The sequence below is a fragment of the Ceraceosorus guamensis genome, assembly GCF_003144195.1.
Source record: "Ceraceosorus guamensis strain MCA 4658 unplaced genomic scaffold IE81scaffold_35, whole genome shotgun sequence".
Lineage (NCBI taxonomy): Eukaryota > Fungi > Basidiomycota > Exobasidiomycetes > Ceraceosorales > Ceraceosoraceae > Ceraceosorus > Ceraceosorus guamensis.
This window is the reverse complement of record NW_020290030.1, coordinates 183,149-195,896: the sequence shown is the minus strand read 5'-3', so window position 1 is coordinate 195,896 and position 12,748 is coordinate 183,149. Positions and strand designations below refer to the sequence as shown.

General features: G+C 55.6%; 4 protein-coding genes across 4 annotated transcripts; 2 read left to right on the top strand and 2 right to left on the bottom strand.

Moving 5' to 3' along the window:
• Positions 1 to 196: 196 nt before the first annotated feature.
• On the top strand, positions 197 to 2,412 carry IE81DRAFT_291070 (putative sugar transporter; the record flags this gene model as incomplete). The annotated part of the gene is made up of 7 exons (XM_025511881.1): positions 197 to 310; positions 376 to 743; positions 804 to 917; positions 992 to 1,609; positions 1,761 to 1,878; positions 2,020 to 2,179; positions 2,249 to 2,412. 7 exons carry the CDS (start codon positions 197 to 199, stop codon positions 2,410 to 2,412), a joined length of 1,656 nt encoding a protein of 551 aa, XP_025369161.1.
• Positions 2,413 to 2,520: 108 nt separating this feature from the next.
• IE81DRAFT_367046 (hypothetical protein) lies at positions 2,521 to 5,301 on the bottom strand. The gene is made up of 5 exons (XM_025517047.1): positions 4,737 to 5,301; positions 4,333 to 4,653; positions 3,053 to 4,270; positions 2,844 to 2,986; positions 2,521 to 2,778 (listed from the first exon to the last, which is right to left on the bottom strand). The coding sequence occupies exons 1-5, from the start codon at positions 5,111 to 5,113 to the stop codon at positions 2,606 to 2,608; spliced, it is 2,232 nt and encodes a 743-aa protein (XP_025369160.1). The 5' UTR covers positions 5,114 to 5,301; the 3' UTR covers positions 2,521 to 2,605.
• Positions 5,302 to 5,858: 557 nt separating this feature from the next.
• On the bottom strand, positions 5,859 to 7,712 carry IE81DRAFT_150822 (hypothetical protein). The gene is made up of 6 exons (XM_025510439.1): positions 7,242 to 7,712; positions 7,122 to 7,175; positions 7,003 to 7,056; positions 6,884 to 6,946; positions 6,761 to 6,814; positions 5,859 to 6,660 (listed from the first exon to the last, which is right to left on the bottom strand). Exons 1-6 carry the CDS (start codon positions 7,548 to 7,550, stop codon positions 5,893 to 5,895), a joined length of 1,302 nt encoding a protein of 433 aa, XP_025369159.1. The 5' UTR covers positions 7,551 to 7,712; the 3' UTR covers positions 5,859 to 5,892.
• A 3,229-nt stretch (positions 7,713 to 10,941) lies between these two features.
• Positions 10,942 to 12,285, top strand: IE81DRAFT_150801 (hypothetical protein). The gene is made up of 3 exons (XM_025510438.1): positions 10,942 to 11,365; positions 11,443 to 11,836; positions 11,905 to 12,285. The coding sequence occupies exons 1-3, from the start codon at positions 11,075 to 11,077 to the stop codon at positions 12,189 to 12,191; spliced, it is 972 nt and encodes a 323-aa protein (XP_025369158.1). The 5' UTR covers positions 10,942 to 11,074; the 3' UTR covers positions 12,192 to 12,285.
• The last annotated feature ends 463 nt before the right edge of the window (positions 12,286 to 12,748 follow it).

Sequence of the window (12,748 nt, the reverse complement as noted above, 5' to 3'; positions counted from 1 at the left end):
TGGGCAGCAACTCTCCACCCAAGACTCGCCGGTATACGATTTTGCTTCTCAAGAAAAGAGGAACACCTTATCGAGCGAGCCAACGACAGTGGCGACCACACCACCCGCAGTGCTGAGCGATGATGAGAAGGCTCTCGATCAAGAGCGCGCTGGACAGCTTCACTCCCACGGCTGGTGGAGAAGCATCACACATGCGATGGGCAACCTGCCAGAGTACAATATCAAGAATGGCAAAAAGCTCGATGGCACAGCTCTTAACCTGAGCATCGGTATAATTGCCTCATCGGCCTTCCTGATGTTTGGCTACGACGTGAGTACAGATGGGGAACGCTCCTAGAGAGCTCTTTTCTTATTCACTCATTCTCTCATGCACAGCAAGGAGTCATGTCGGGTCTTTTGACGCTAAACGACTTTCAGCGAGACCTTCCATTGATGACGCCAGATACCGCTGCCAATGCACTCTGCGAAGAGCCCGGACAGTGCCAGGGCTCACCGTCTATCCAAGCGGCTGGCGTGGCAGTGTATCAAGTGGGATGTATGTTCGGTGCTCTTCTCGTCCTCTTCTATGGAGACGGTTGGGGTAGACGGTCCAGCACCTTTTGGGGCTCGCTCGTCATGATTCTTGGCACTATCTTTCAAGCAGCTCTCGGTGGGAACGCGGCGACGTCGTACGCTCTCTTTGTTCTAGGCAGAGTCATTGGCGGCATCGGTAATGGCGTTGTCACCAGCACTATCCCCACTTGGTGAGGTGTTTGCGCGGTCGCTTTGGCAAAACGTCCCTGCTGACCCGATGCTGTCCCCAGGCAATCGGAATGCGCAAAACCACATCAGCGAGGCATGTTGATTATGCTCAGTGGATGTTTGATTGCCGTCGGCATCGCCATCTCTTACTGGGTCAATTACGGCTTCTTTTTCCTGTGAGAGTTTGGGTGCTTGGCATCCCCTTTCAGCAATTTGTCGATACTAAGCATGTGCCTTGCATGCATCACAGTGAGGGCAGCGTTCGATGGCGCTTTCCAATCATGTTTCAATCATTCTTCACCATCATCGTCATGGTTGGCCTGCTTTGGCTTCCAGACAGCCCACGCTGGCTCATGATGCAGGGGCGAAGAGCTGAGGCAGTAGATGTCATCGCACGTCTTGCCGGCTCCTCTCCCGACGATGCAGAGGTGCGACAAGAGGTCAAGTCGGTGGAAGAAGCCATTCGCGTTCAAACTGCTGGCGGTGGGTTCAAGTACAGCGAGCTGCTAGATCGCGGACCCTCGCGCAACCTTCAACGCGCCACCATCGCCATCCTTGCTCAATTCGCTCAGCAGATTACGGGAATCAACGTCGTCACCTACTACCTAGCGCTTCTGCTGGAAGACTCGCTCGGCAGAAGCCAGCAGGAGAGCCGTCTGATCGCGGGAATCAACGGGACGGAATATGCGCTTGCAGCTCTCATTGCGCTGCCACTGGTGGAAAGGTCCGGACGCCGAAAGCTCATGCTGATCGGTCTCATCGGCATGTGTGCCTGCATGGCAGCCATCGCTGGCTGCGTATCCACCGGGACAGTCGTAGATGGCGTGCCTGAACTTGCGAATGGCCCGGGGATTGCAGCTGTAGCCATGTGAGTGTTGCGAAGAGTCCAAGCGTCACGAGTCGCGAGCGCAACGGCTGCCGAAAGCTTGTAGGAGTTTGGAGGGTGTGCACGCGGCGTGCACAGCACGTGAGTTGGCGCGGCCTATAGCTGACCACGCCGTCACCGCCACCCATGACAGGATCTTCCTCTACAATTCATTCTTCGCCGTTGGCTGGCTTGGTATGACGTGGCTGTACCCCGCCGAGATCTCGAACTTGAGGACAAGAATACAGGTCAATGCGCTGAGCACTTTGATGGTAGGTCACTCTAACCACGTGCTGCTCCTTCCGTCTTCGTCTCGTCCGAAAGCTCAAACCCTTTCTCCCCTCTTTCCCCCCGCTGCCTCCTTCCATTTCCCACCTCTCCTCACCATCGCTCCCTCCCTTTCATGCACGAAGAACTGGGCCAGTAACTTCCTCATCGTCATGATCACCCCTCCAATGCTGGCTTCTATTGGATACCAAACGTATATCGTATTTGCCGTCTTTAATGCGGCGCTCTTTCCGATGGTCTACTTTTTCTTCCCCGAGACCAAGGGCAGAACCCTGGAGGAATTGGGTGAGTGCGGTGCAAGAATGCGAAGAAGAGCGAATTCATCCTTCTCACCGGAGCATGCCATCCTCGCAGATGTCATGTTTGCAAGCGCGAAAGCCCTCAACAAGTCTGCAGTCAAGCACAGTCTGGAAATGCCAAGGCTGCTTGGCGAAGAGCTGGACAGGGAACTCAACAAATACTTTGAAAGTCCGGCGTCCGCTCGGCCAGATGAGGAGCACGGTTTTGCAGCGAGGTAGCGACGCTCACAGTCGTACTGCACCTGCTCTGATCTGCTCAAACTTGTGCACGTCCCATACCCACATTGTGGCGCATTCACGTATCCACAGGCGCACCTGTTCACACAGACGCATTCTTATTTATCAATGACTTTTTTCTGAGCGCTTGCTTCTGTACAAATCGATGAACTGACTGCACCTTGCCTATGAGCACTTATGGAGGGGTACAGACTGGTTGATCAGGAGGCGAGCTTGGGTTGATGAGGGTGTAGACGGTCTGTGACCCAGCAAAGAGCGTGCAAGCTATACCAAAAGCGAGAATAGCGTAGTCGAGGATCTTGTCCTTCCTAGACGTGGCGCACGCTCGAAGGTGAAGCAGCGGCGGATCTGGCCGAAAACATTCCGCAAGAATCAGCAAGATGCTTTCATTTCGCGCGACTTTCGACACTCACAAATGAAACACAATGGCACACATGCAACGCTGCCGATAAACGAGACAAAGACGTCAAGTGACGCGGAGCCTGCCCAGGCTGCAAAGCTACAGAGGACGACGGTGCTGCATCTAAAGACGTTCTTCCAGAATTTGATCTTCCAGCTTTTTGACATGCGGTGCGACTCGTCAGCCCCAACGCGATGACACTCTACAGACACCACCACTTACTTGTACTTGCCACTTTTGGCCGTGAAGATGCCTCGCTCCAAAATCGAGACGGCGGGGAACAGCTGGAGGGGCGTCGAGAGGAGAATGGCGACCGAGTACAAGAATTGCATCGCTTGCACGAACTTGCTGTTCTGCGGCAAGTTGGTAATGACGACAGTCTGAACCTTGCTGCCAAACGCCATGTAGGAAAGAGCACCAGAGGCGGTAAAGAGCACCATTGTACCAGCCATGACACCAGACAATGCGCGAGGGAATTTCTCTGGCTCCTTCATGCTCTCCGTGATGGGAATTACGAGACCGACTCCTTCAAAGGTAAACACTGCGGTGCCGATGAAGAGAGAAAAGGTCGAAGAGTTGAACTGGACGACATCCGCAACGCCCTTCTCGACGAGCTCAGTGATCTCGTACTTGAAGAGATAAATGATGCCGAAGAGGATAAAGACGTCTGCGACGAGGGCTGTTGAGCTCAGCTTGGCAATGCGTCGCACAAGACTGAGAGGCAAAAAGATCAAAGCTTGCGCCAAGATCAGCCAGACTGTCGGCACAAGTGTGCGGCAGTGGGTGACTGCCAAGACGAAGGCTTGCAAGTTCTGCGCCACAAAGACGGTGTATGCTGCGACAAAGCCAAATTGCGAGAAAACGATGGACGTTAGGATGGCCAACCTCATCTTGGGCCCATAGAGGATGCCTCCCATATCTCCGAAAGAAGCTGGGTACTTCAGGTTGGCCTTGACGAGGAGCAGGAAGGAGACCAGCGAGATCATGGCCACTGCGCACAGGACGATGGTCGAGAATAAGAGCCCGCCATTCATGAAGGCCTTCCCCAGGAAGAGGATTCCTGTGCCGACGAAGGACTTGAGCAGCATGAGCACCGCTTCCGTCTCTGTAGCTTCCCCTCGCGGGCGTCCACCTTCAGAACCCCGGCGAATGCGACTGTTCGATCTTTGCAGAGCTCGTCGAGACGCTCTTCTCGTTAGCAGAGCGGTGCGCTCGGTCGGCTCTCCATGGCTTCCACTTGGCCGACCGAGCTCCCTGGCCTCCTCTGCTCGTAGCTGTTCATCGTCGAGTTCATCGCCATCGTCGTCGTCTTCTTCATCGATGTCCTCCAAGTCTTCTCCTCCGTAGTGACCATAGAGTGCCAGGAAATCGATGAATGACCTCAGAGCGCGCGGGGGCGGGCGACCCTGCTCCCCAGCTTGTGTCAGCACGAAGAAGCGGCTAAAGAAAGGGATTGCGTCAGGGATCGATGCGAGCAGCTAGTCCACTTGATCGAAGCTCACCGGAAACCGCCGGGCTCTCGGATCGCCGAAGCGTCCAAATCAGGATCGATGGTGGAGGTGCGAGGCAGGTGCAGGCTCTCGCTCCTCGTCCTCTTTGCGCTCTGTCTGCGATTCTTGTGCGCCCACCTGTACACGTCGTCCGTGATTGCGCCTCCTTGCATCGTCGCCGGACCCAAATACTCTTCCGTATCCGTTTCATCTCCCGACGAGTAACCAGGAAAGCGTACCTGATGCGATGGGCCCGCTGCATCTGACGCAGCTGAGGCATCGGTAGTATTTGTATCGATACGCGGGAAACCCGAGGCATCGGGACGGACGAGACTACGCGGCAGGAGAGGCACAGAGCGTGCCAAGACAAGGTCAATCAAGCGAGTCATGCCAAGCCATCTACACGCTCTACTCACTGGCGATCGATGATCTTTGCTTTTTGCTCATCGCTGATGGGCAAGCTATCCAAGTCGGCAAGGTTGACCGGTGTTGTCTCGTTTTCCGACACTGCGGTGCTGTTGGGTCTGGATCCGTGCACGCTCGAGCTAGCTCTGCCTCCTCTGACAGTCACGCCTGACTCGGATTCGATCGGGTTGGTAAGCTCCGTCGCACCGAGACGAGGAGATTGAACATTGCTCGCCTCTCCTCTGGGCGGAATGTTTGGGATCACGGGTGATCGCGCCAGACCAAATGGAGCGTCTTGGTTGGCTGAAGATGATGACCTAGCGCGGAGGGCGACTGGTCTCGCTCCCGACGGGGCCGAGTCCGACGAGTCACCACCCGGACCAGACATGGCGCTTTGGCGGTTGAAACGGAAGGCACGAAAGGTGAAGGCGAGGGCTAGGGGGACTGCAGTAGCGAGGCACGCGCGATCGGGGCCAGTACAAGGCGAGCGATGGTGCTCGCAGGCAGTTGCGAGGCAGCAGGAATTCTGAGCGTGTGCCAAGGTGGAGATGAAGGGATGTCCATAGAAGGTGCGGTGCGACTTGAGCGTAAGGATAGTTCCTAGGCAATTTCGAAATTTCAAGGTTGGGTGGGCGGGGGCCAAGCGAACGCCATGTGCATGCTCCGCTGCCTCCATGCAGCAGCTGCGATGCTCGGCCCCTGCTCCTGCTGCGTCATGCCCCTCGCGATCTTGCCTAGATTTCAATTTCAGCGGCTTAATTGATTGCGCGCGCCGGCAGCGCGCGCAATTCACAAGATATTAAGAAAAAAGAGACGCATGACCGAAGGCACCTTCAGCTGACGTCTCTCCTGCCTCTCCATGCAGTTCACCCGTACCCGTACCCGTACCTACCTCTCCTCCGTATTTTCCTCAGACCAAACCGGCTTAGATCTGTCACATTCTTCAAGGCGGCTCCACCGTTGTCTGACCAAGCACACTATGTATATCCTCAGGCTTGAGACCTGCTCCTTTTCCGCACAAGACACTTACATGCGCCAAGACTCTGAGCCCTTTAGAGCTGACTTTTCATTGCGTCTGAGTCCTCATGTGTACATCTAGGGACTGTGGACGTCACGTGCTAGGACAAATTCGACCACAGTCAAAGTCTTCACGGAGTGGACTGTCCCTCATCGACCCGAGGCTTGCGTCGAGTGTCGCATTCTCGATATCCTTTTCGGGCGAAGCTGACCGGGATCAGTCTCTCCGGCTTCTTGACGCTCCATGTAACGCTTCTTGGCCCTGGAAATAGCCGAACTGGTTGGACCGCCCGGCTTCCAGAGTGTAGGATCCATGAGCCGAATGGCTGGTCCATGCTCCTGTTCGAGCTTCTTGACCATCTCTTCTTGTCGCTCAAACGTCGCTCGAGGTTGCGTAGGTCTTCCCTCTACTGTCCGCAGAAACTCCTCTGCTGACCTATGGCTTGGTGTTGATTTTGCCCAGTACTCTGGCCGCACAGATAGTGCTGCTTTGCCGTACTCCTTGAAGAGATGCTTCCTGACGGCATCTCCGAACGGCAATGAACCGTCACCGCGAGCCTGCTCGATCAGCTCGTTGAATCTCATTCTCGCAGGCGAAGGCGCTGGGCGTGAACGCTGGTAGCGAGGTCTGTCCGCCCACGCAACGCCTGTCTTCCTTTCCATGGCACGATGGCGCCTCACAGTACGCTCGCTTGGCGGCTTGCGTGCATACGCAGAGTCAGTGGAGGACGCTCCGTCTGCTTCCTTCCAGAGATCGGCGTACTTGTAAGCACGTTGTCCCGCTGGGATCCTGCCCTTGCTGCGCGCTGCACTTTGGGTATTAGATGCGCCCCGAGACGCGACATCTGGAGTACCGGATGAGGGCGGTGCCGATGTCTGTTGTGCGGAGGCGGCGCCTGGTGAGGACACTGGTGAGTGCTGAAAAGTGAATGAGCGGCAGCCAAAGCAGCAATGTTGGAGGGGCATTGCTATACTGTGTCAGACAGGTGTGGCTTAACCAATAGCAGGCTAGACTCACGCTGATACGTCCAGGGCTGTGAATCACATGCGTGATAGCGTCATGATCAAATATCTGACAGGTGCAACAGTTAGCGGAGTGCGAAACAGACGAAGATGAATGGAATTGCGAAGAGCCCCTCACTTGATGGTGACCGTCGTGTTCTGCATGTTCCAGCGCGCCTAAAGCCAGGTCGTGGGCGTGCCACTGAGAGATGGTGCTCAGAATGATGTTCATTGCAGCGCTTGGCGTGCGCAACTCACGTGGTATCCACCTAGCGGACTCTGGAGCAGGTCGGTGAAGCTGTGGTGTTCGACCTGAACGCTGACGATGTTTGAGCCAGCAATCTTTGTGCGGAGCCTATGCGAGGCGGAAGACTCACGCTGCTCCCATGATATTGACTTGGACTCGGCACTCGAAGGTCATCGTTAAAGCTCTGCTTGGCGTTCTCTTGATTACTTGAGCTTACGTCGAACGCACCTGCCGGAGACTCGAGACTCACATGAAGTGTGTCACCGCTATGTGTGGTGATCTGTGGCGCTCCTTGCTGCTCAGGACGAGGGCTATGACTGGCTTCTGCCCTGTAATGGGGCAGGTGGGCTGTGACTTGACGTGCTGCACCGAACACTCGTTCAAGCTCATCGCCGAGAGGTCGCCTTCTGACAAGAGCAGCATCGAGTCCTGACATTGGTGCTGTCGCGGGACCCGGAAGCTTGGAAAGAGGCGTAAATCCGCCTTGTCCATGTCGAGGCTGAGCTGCCCAGACTAGCGAGAACGCAAGAACGACCAAGGCCACGCTACCTTGCCGCATGGCGTATATTGCATTCGACAGGCTGAGCGCTTGCGCGAGAGATGTCCAACGTTGATCAAAAAAAGCGATTGTATGCAGGGCGGGGCTTCGCCGCTCTTCCGCGCAGCGTCGCGTCTAGAGACGTGTAGCGAGTAGTGCCTATACCGGTACTACTACTGATGCCTAGGTGACTTTCAGACGCGCTGAGGCAAGTGGACTGATTTGTGAGAACAAGCTAGCAAGGGTTTCTGGACGGGAGAAAGTGCTCAACGGGGCAAGCAACGAGGGAGCCCCTTCCGGACGCTTCGCACAAGCTAGATATGAGCGCACGAGAGGCTTGAACAACATGCTAGAGTGCTATCCTACCTTTGATCTCGCAAACTGGCGAATTGGTGGCAAGAGGATTGCGTCCACGGCGCAGTGGGAAGCCCGCAAGAGGCGCGCCGAGTTTGCAATTCTGGCCGCTTCTGCGCATTCGTGCAGGCAAAATGGCTCTTCGGTGGCGAGGAGGCAGGCAACATCTGGTAGTCATTGGGAAGACGCTTGAGAGGCTGAAGCGCTAGCATTCATCTCGAGAGCGCCACATGGGTGGCAAGCACCTGTCGTGACGGCGAATTGTGTCACCTTGCTGACGATCGGAGTGCAAGCTCCGAGAGCACTCCCCGTACACGATCGGCAAGGTGAAAGAGGCCACCAAATATGACAGAGTCCTGCAATTGGATACACTCGACGCGATGCCAATGACGCGGTTGTTGAATGGTGCAATCTGGCGGTGAGTGAGCGGAGAAATTTTCTGCTCACGGCTCGCGCATCACCGCCACCTCCTTGACGGTCAAAAAGTGACGCCACGATTGTGTGGCGTGCCAGAGGGTCTTGTGAGGAGGTATTGTCGCATGCACGTTCTTTCGAGTTTCACTGACTTGTAGTGATGTGAATGATGAGGGTTATCGCGGTGGCCTGCAAAGGCGATGGCCAGCTGAAGCTGAGGATGCTATGCCCGCCACTAACGGCAAGCCAGTACTTCAAGTCAAAATTGTCGCACGACGACAGCGTACTTCTCCATCTGAGCGACCGCAGGCGCTTACCATGTGTCAGCAAGAGCGCCTTACGAGTCCAAGATTGTTCGCGATTGCTTGACAGAACAGGCTTTGCTATCCTATCATGCGCCTTTGCTGCGACTTTGCGGTCAATGATGAAACGGCAAGCCAAAGTTTCTTGCTGTATCAAATGCCGCGCCAAGTTGAGTGCGAAGAGTAGCCTATCAAAATGCGGTATTTGACAAGCTCCTCGGTGTCGCGTCTAGAAGTCGTTGAATCGCGCATATTTCATCCAATTTGATGGCGATGATCCAGCGGATCTCTTGAAGAACACTGCGAGCAAGGATCGCACTCCTAGCGCAAAGCTCGCAGGATTGAAGTCGGGCTTGAACTTGAGACGCGCTTTGTGATCAGGTCCCAAAGTATGAACGGTCGTCAAAGGGCGCAGTCGATGGCAAAGTTGTTAGGCACCTTGTGGTGAAATGGTGAATACGTCGCAAGTTCTCAGCGGCTGTTCAGGCACGCAACGGTTTAGTCTTGAGTGTGCGCAGTCTTCTCGTGGCTTGCCATGCGACCAAGGCATAGTGGACGAGCAACTGCGCTCATCGGAGTGCCTGACTCTTAAGCCAAAAAGCTTGCACCCGAGTATGCTGGACGCTTCAATGATCACGGAAGCGCCGTCGGCAAAGCTTACTACAAGATTTGACGGCTAATTTGCCTTGTGAGAAGCGCGTGATTGTCACAAGGTTGATTTGATATGCTGGTTGCTGTTCGTGCGGACATATCCGGCACGGCGACCAGAGTCGCGTCCGTGAACGCGGTCAGTGGTAGCGTTGTCGAGAGGCGGGGTCTAGGACGTGATGGTGATTGCGTCCTGCCTGCTCTTCGGTGCCACGTATCGCGCCTTGTCGCTTGGGCCTTGTATGCCGTCACATACGTCAGAGGCTAGGCAGAGCCTATGGCAGAAGACGCTGAAGACTAGACGGCACCAATGGCACGTATACAAGGGCGCTTGCCCGCGATTCGATAATTGCAGACCGCAATTCTTGATTGCAGACTCACAATCCATGCAAATCTTGATCAGTGAAGTGCCGCCAGTGATGACCGCACTCTAATTCTGCAGACTCTTGACCGCCGCCGAGTCGATCTGCCTCGGCCCGTATGATGTAAATCATACCCATCGCGGTGGATCGCCTCCTGAGCAGCCAAGACCGCACCTGTATGATATATCGGTACAAACGGTCGCCAACAAGAACCTTGAATGGTGAAGACTCGTAACTGATGTGTTTGCCTCACCGCTGTTGCCTACCCAACTCTTCAATAAGTATCCTGATTGCTCAATGCTCATGCAGAGAATGCCTTGATCTGAATTCAAGTGGCCAGCCACGGGTAAGTGAGGCGCCGAGATATATGATGCTGTGATGTGGATGATGATGTTCGCAACCTTTTGCATGGAATCAACATGACACGGCGCCTATACACGAATCGTGAATGTCGACCTGGGCAACATCAGCCGCGCGCCATGCACTTGTGATTTCAGTGATTGGGGGCCGGTTCGTCGGAGCTTGACAGCGATGCAGCAGCATGCACCATGTGCTGCATCGTGCATGCAGCAGCAGCGAAGCCCGTCGTTCACGACTCTTGATTCTGTACCGCATGACGGCGCGAGGGCTGTGCCTCCGAAGGACTTGGTGAGGACTTGCTGATGCATGATGTATGTTGCGCCCCCTGGCGTACATGCATGCTTTACTGCAGCCGCGAGCTTGAGACCCATGCAGCAGTCAGCTCATGGCAAACATGCTGGCCCTTGCGGGATGGGGGGCCGTGGAAAGGCTGCTGCTGCATGGGCTCATCCTTGAAGACTCACGACTGATCAAGGAGCTATGGATAGCGTGTTAGCTCGGTGTCATGCACAGGACCTGGCTCGCTCATCGCTCGCCTCTTGCATGATTGATGGCGCGGTGCTGACCCGCGTCGAGGCAGAACCCTTCCATTGACACTGACGCAGCGCCCAGCAAACGGCGGGAATGACTTGACTGCGCTCATGCGATCGAGAGACAAAGTTCGCAAAAGGTGCCTTTGCGAGTGTCGCCGCGGGGCCTTTGCAGCAATTGTCTGCTCTATATAGTGTGACTGGATAGGATGCAGGCATATATATACATTGCTTTCCTTGACTCCCACCTCGATCCCCATGCATCAATTTGCTCTGCTCTTGTCGCTTTCGACTGTTCTTGTCCTTCATCCGTTCGCCCTCACCCCAACACAGTTTCCAGCCCAATTGCGCAGAATCGTCAGGTAGATCCAACCAGCGGTAGACAGACTCTCGCACCTCCGCCCCTCTCCCATCAGCACGCACTTCTTTCGATTCAAATACCGGTCAGGATCGGTTCTAAGCCATCATCTCCCCTCTGAACATCCAAGCGCTTCAAGCAGCAGCTCCCCCCGCCTCCCGCTTTCCCAACAGCATCTCATTACCACCACTCGTCCCTGCTCACAGAACTCTCCACGATGCGTTTCCACATGGCTTCCGTCCTGGCGCTCTGCCTCACCACGTTCATCGCATCCACCGTGGCCGACACTACTCAGTTCGTCTCGCAAAATGCCGCAGCTCGCGCTGCTGTAGCTGCACGTGATGCTAGCGCACTCCTCGCTCGCGGGCACCATGCGCATCCCCACGCCCGTTCCCTCACACTGGCAGAAGGTCGCAAGTTCCGTGTCCGTCGTTCTACTGCAGCTCAGCGCGAGGCTCAAGCCAAGCTGAATGCGTACGCTGAGAACCAAGCAGCTATCAACACCAAGGTGAGAAGCGTGCCGTACGCCTACCGCTCATAAAGCCGAGGCCTTCTGACTCACGCTCCTCTGATCGGCACCCACAGTGGCAAGCTGCAGCGATGGAGTCTCTCAAAAAGGGCGAAACCCCTCAGACCTTCGAGCAGTTCGCTGCTCAAGATGACGGATCAGCCGACGACAGCTCAGATGACGCGTCCGATGAGTCGTCTGACGACAATGACGACGACCAGAAAGCTACGCCCAAAACGAAGCCCATTCAGGAAAAGGCTTCCGATTCAAAGCCCGCTCAGGACACAAAGCCCAAGCAGCAAAAGAGCCAGGACACAAAGCCCGAACAGCATCAACAACAACAACAGCAACAGGTCCAAAAGCCCAAGGCTAGTCCGACAACTCACACCGAGACGCATGCCTCGTCCAGCTCCGAATCAACCTCAACTGGCCAAGCAGGCGCCGGCTCAGGCAAACAATATTCTGGTGATGGTGAGTCTGGACCAATCTTCGTTGGCGCGCAGTGTGCTGACTGACACTCTTTGCGCCGTTCCATTTAGGTACCTTCTATGCCACTGGTCTTGGCGCTTGCGGCTGGACAAACAAGGACAGCGACTACATCGTTGCCGTCTCTCAAGACCTCTACAACACGTTCGGCTTGTCCAACGATTCAAAGGTCTGTGGCCGCAAGATCACTGCGCACCGCGGCAGCAAATCAGTCACCGTCACTGTCAGCGACGCTTGCCCTGGCTGTGCCTGGGGATCGCTCGACTTCAGCCCCGCCGCGTTCAAGGCCCTTGGAACTGAAGACGAAGGTCGCATTCCCATCACCTGGACCTTTGCCTAGGCTGTATGCGGCCTTGGACCAGCATCTACTCAACTCTACGGGCAAGCGACGCTAGTCGTTGACCTTGTCAAGAGGAGCGAACCGGGTGTTCGCTAGGTGGTGCGGGCGCTTGCGTCCGCGGTCCAACTGCCCAGATCTGTATCATATCCATGGCTACTCTGTTCCCTGGCTCTTTGTCTCCGTCTCGTCATCTCAGCGACCGGCTCTTCCCGCTACAAGCATCCACTCGCGTCCCCTGCACGCATCGCACGCCGTTACGATCATCCGGCTTCTCATTCTCTACTGTTCCCGCACGACCCGTCTCGACTCGCACGTCTTCACTGCAGAGCTTTTCTGGCAAATTGCTCAGTCGTCTGTTCGACGCATTCAACAAGACCCTCGACGGCACTCTTGTAGTACTCTCCTGGTCCTCGATGGCATCGCTTCGCCCTTTCCTTCGTCCCGTTCCTGGCCAGGCTTGCCGTTGTACTCGTGTATCTCTACCTTCGCAGGTCGATCGCAGATTGTACTCTAGTTTCCGCGCTCCTTTCCTAGACTTTGCCAAGGGGGCCTTCATA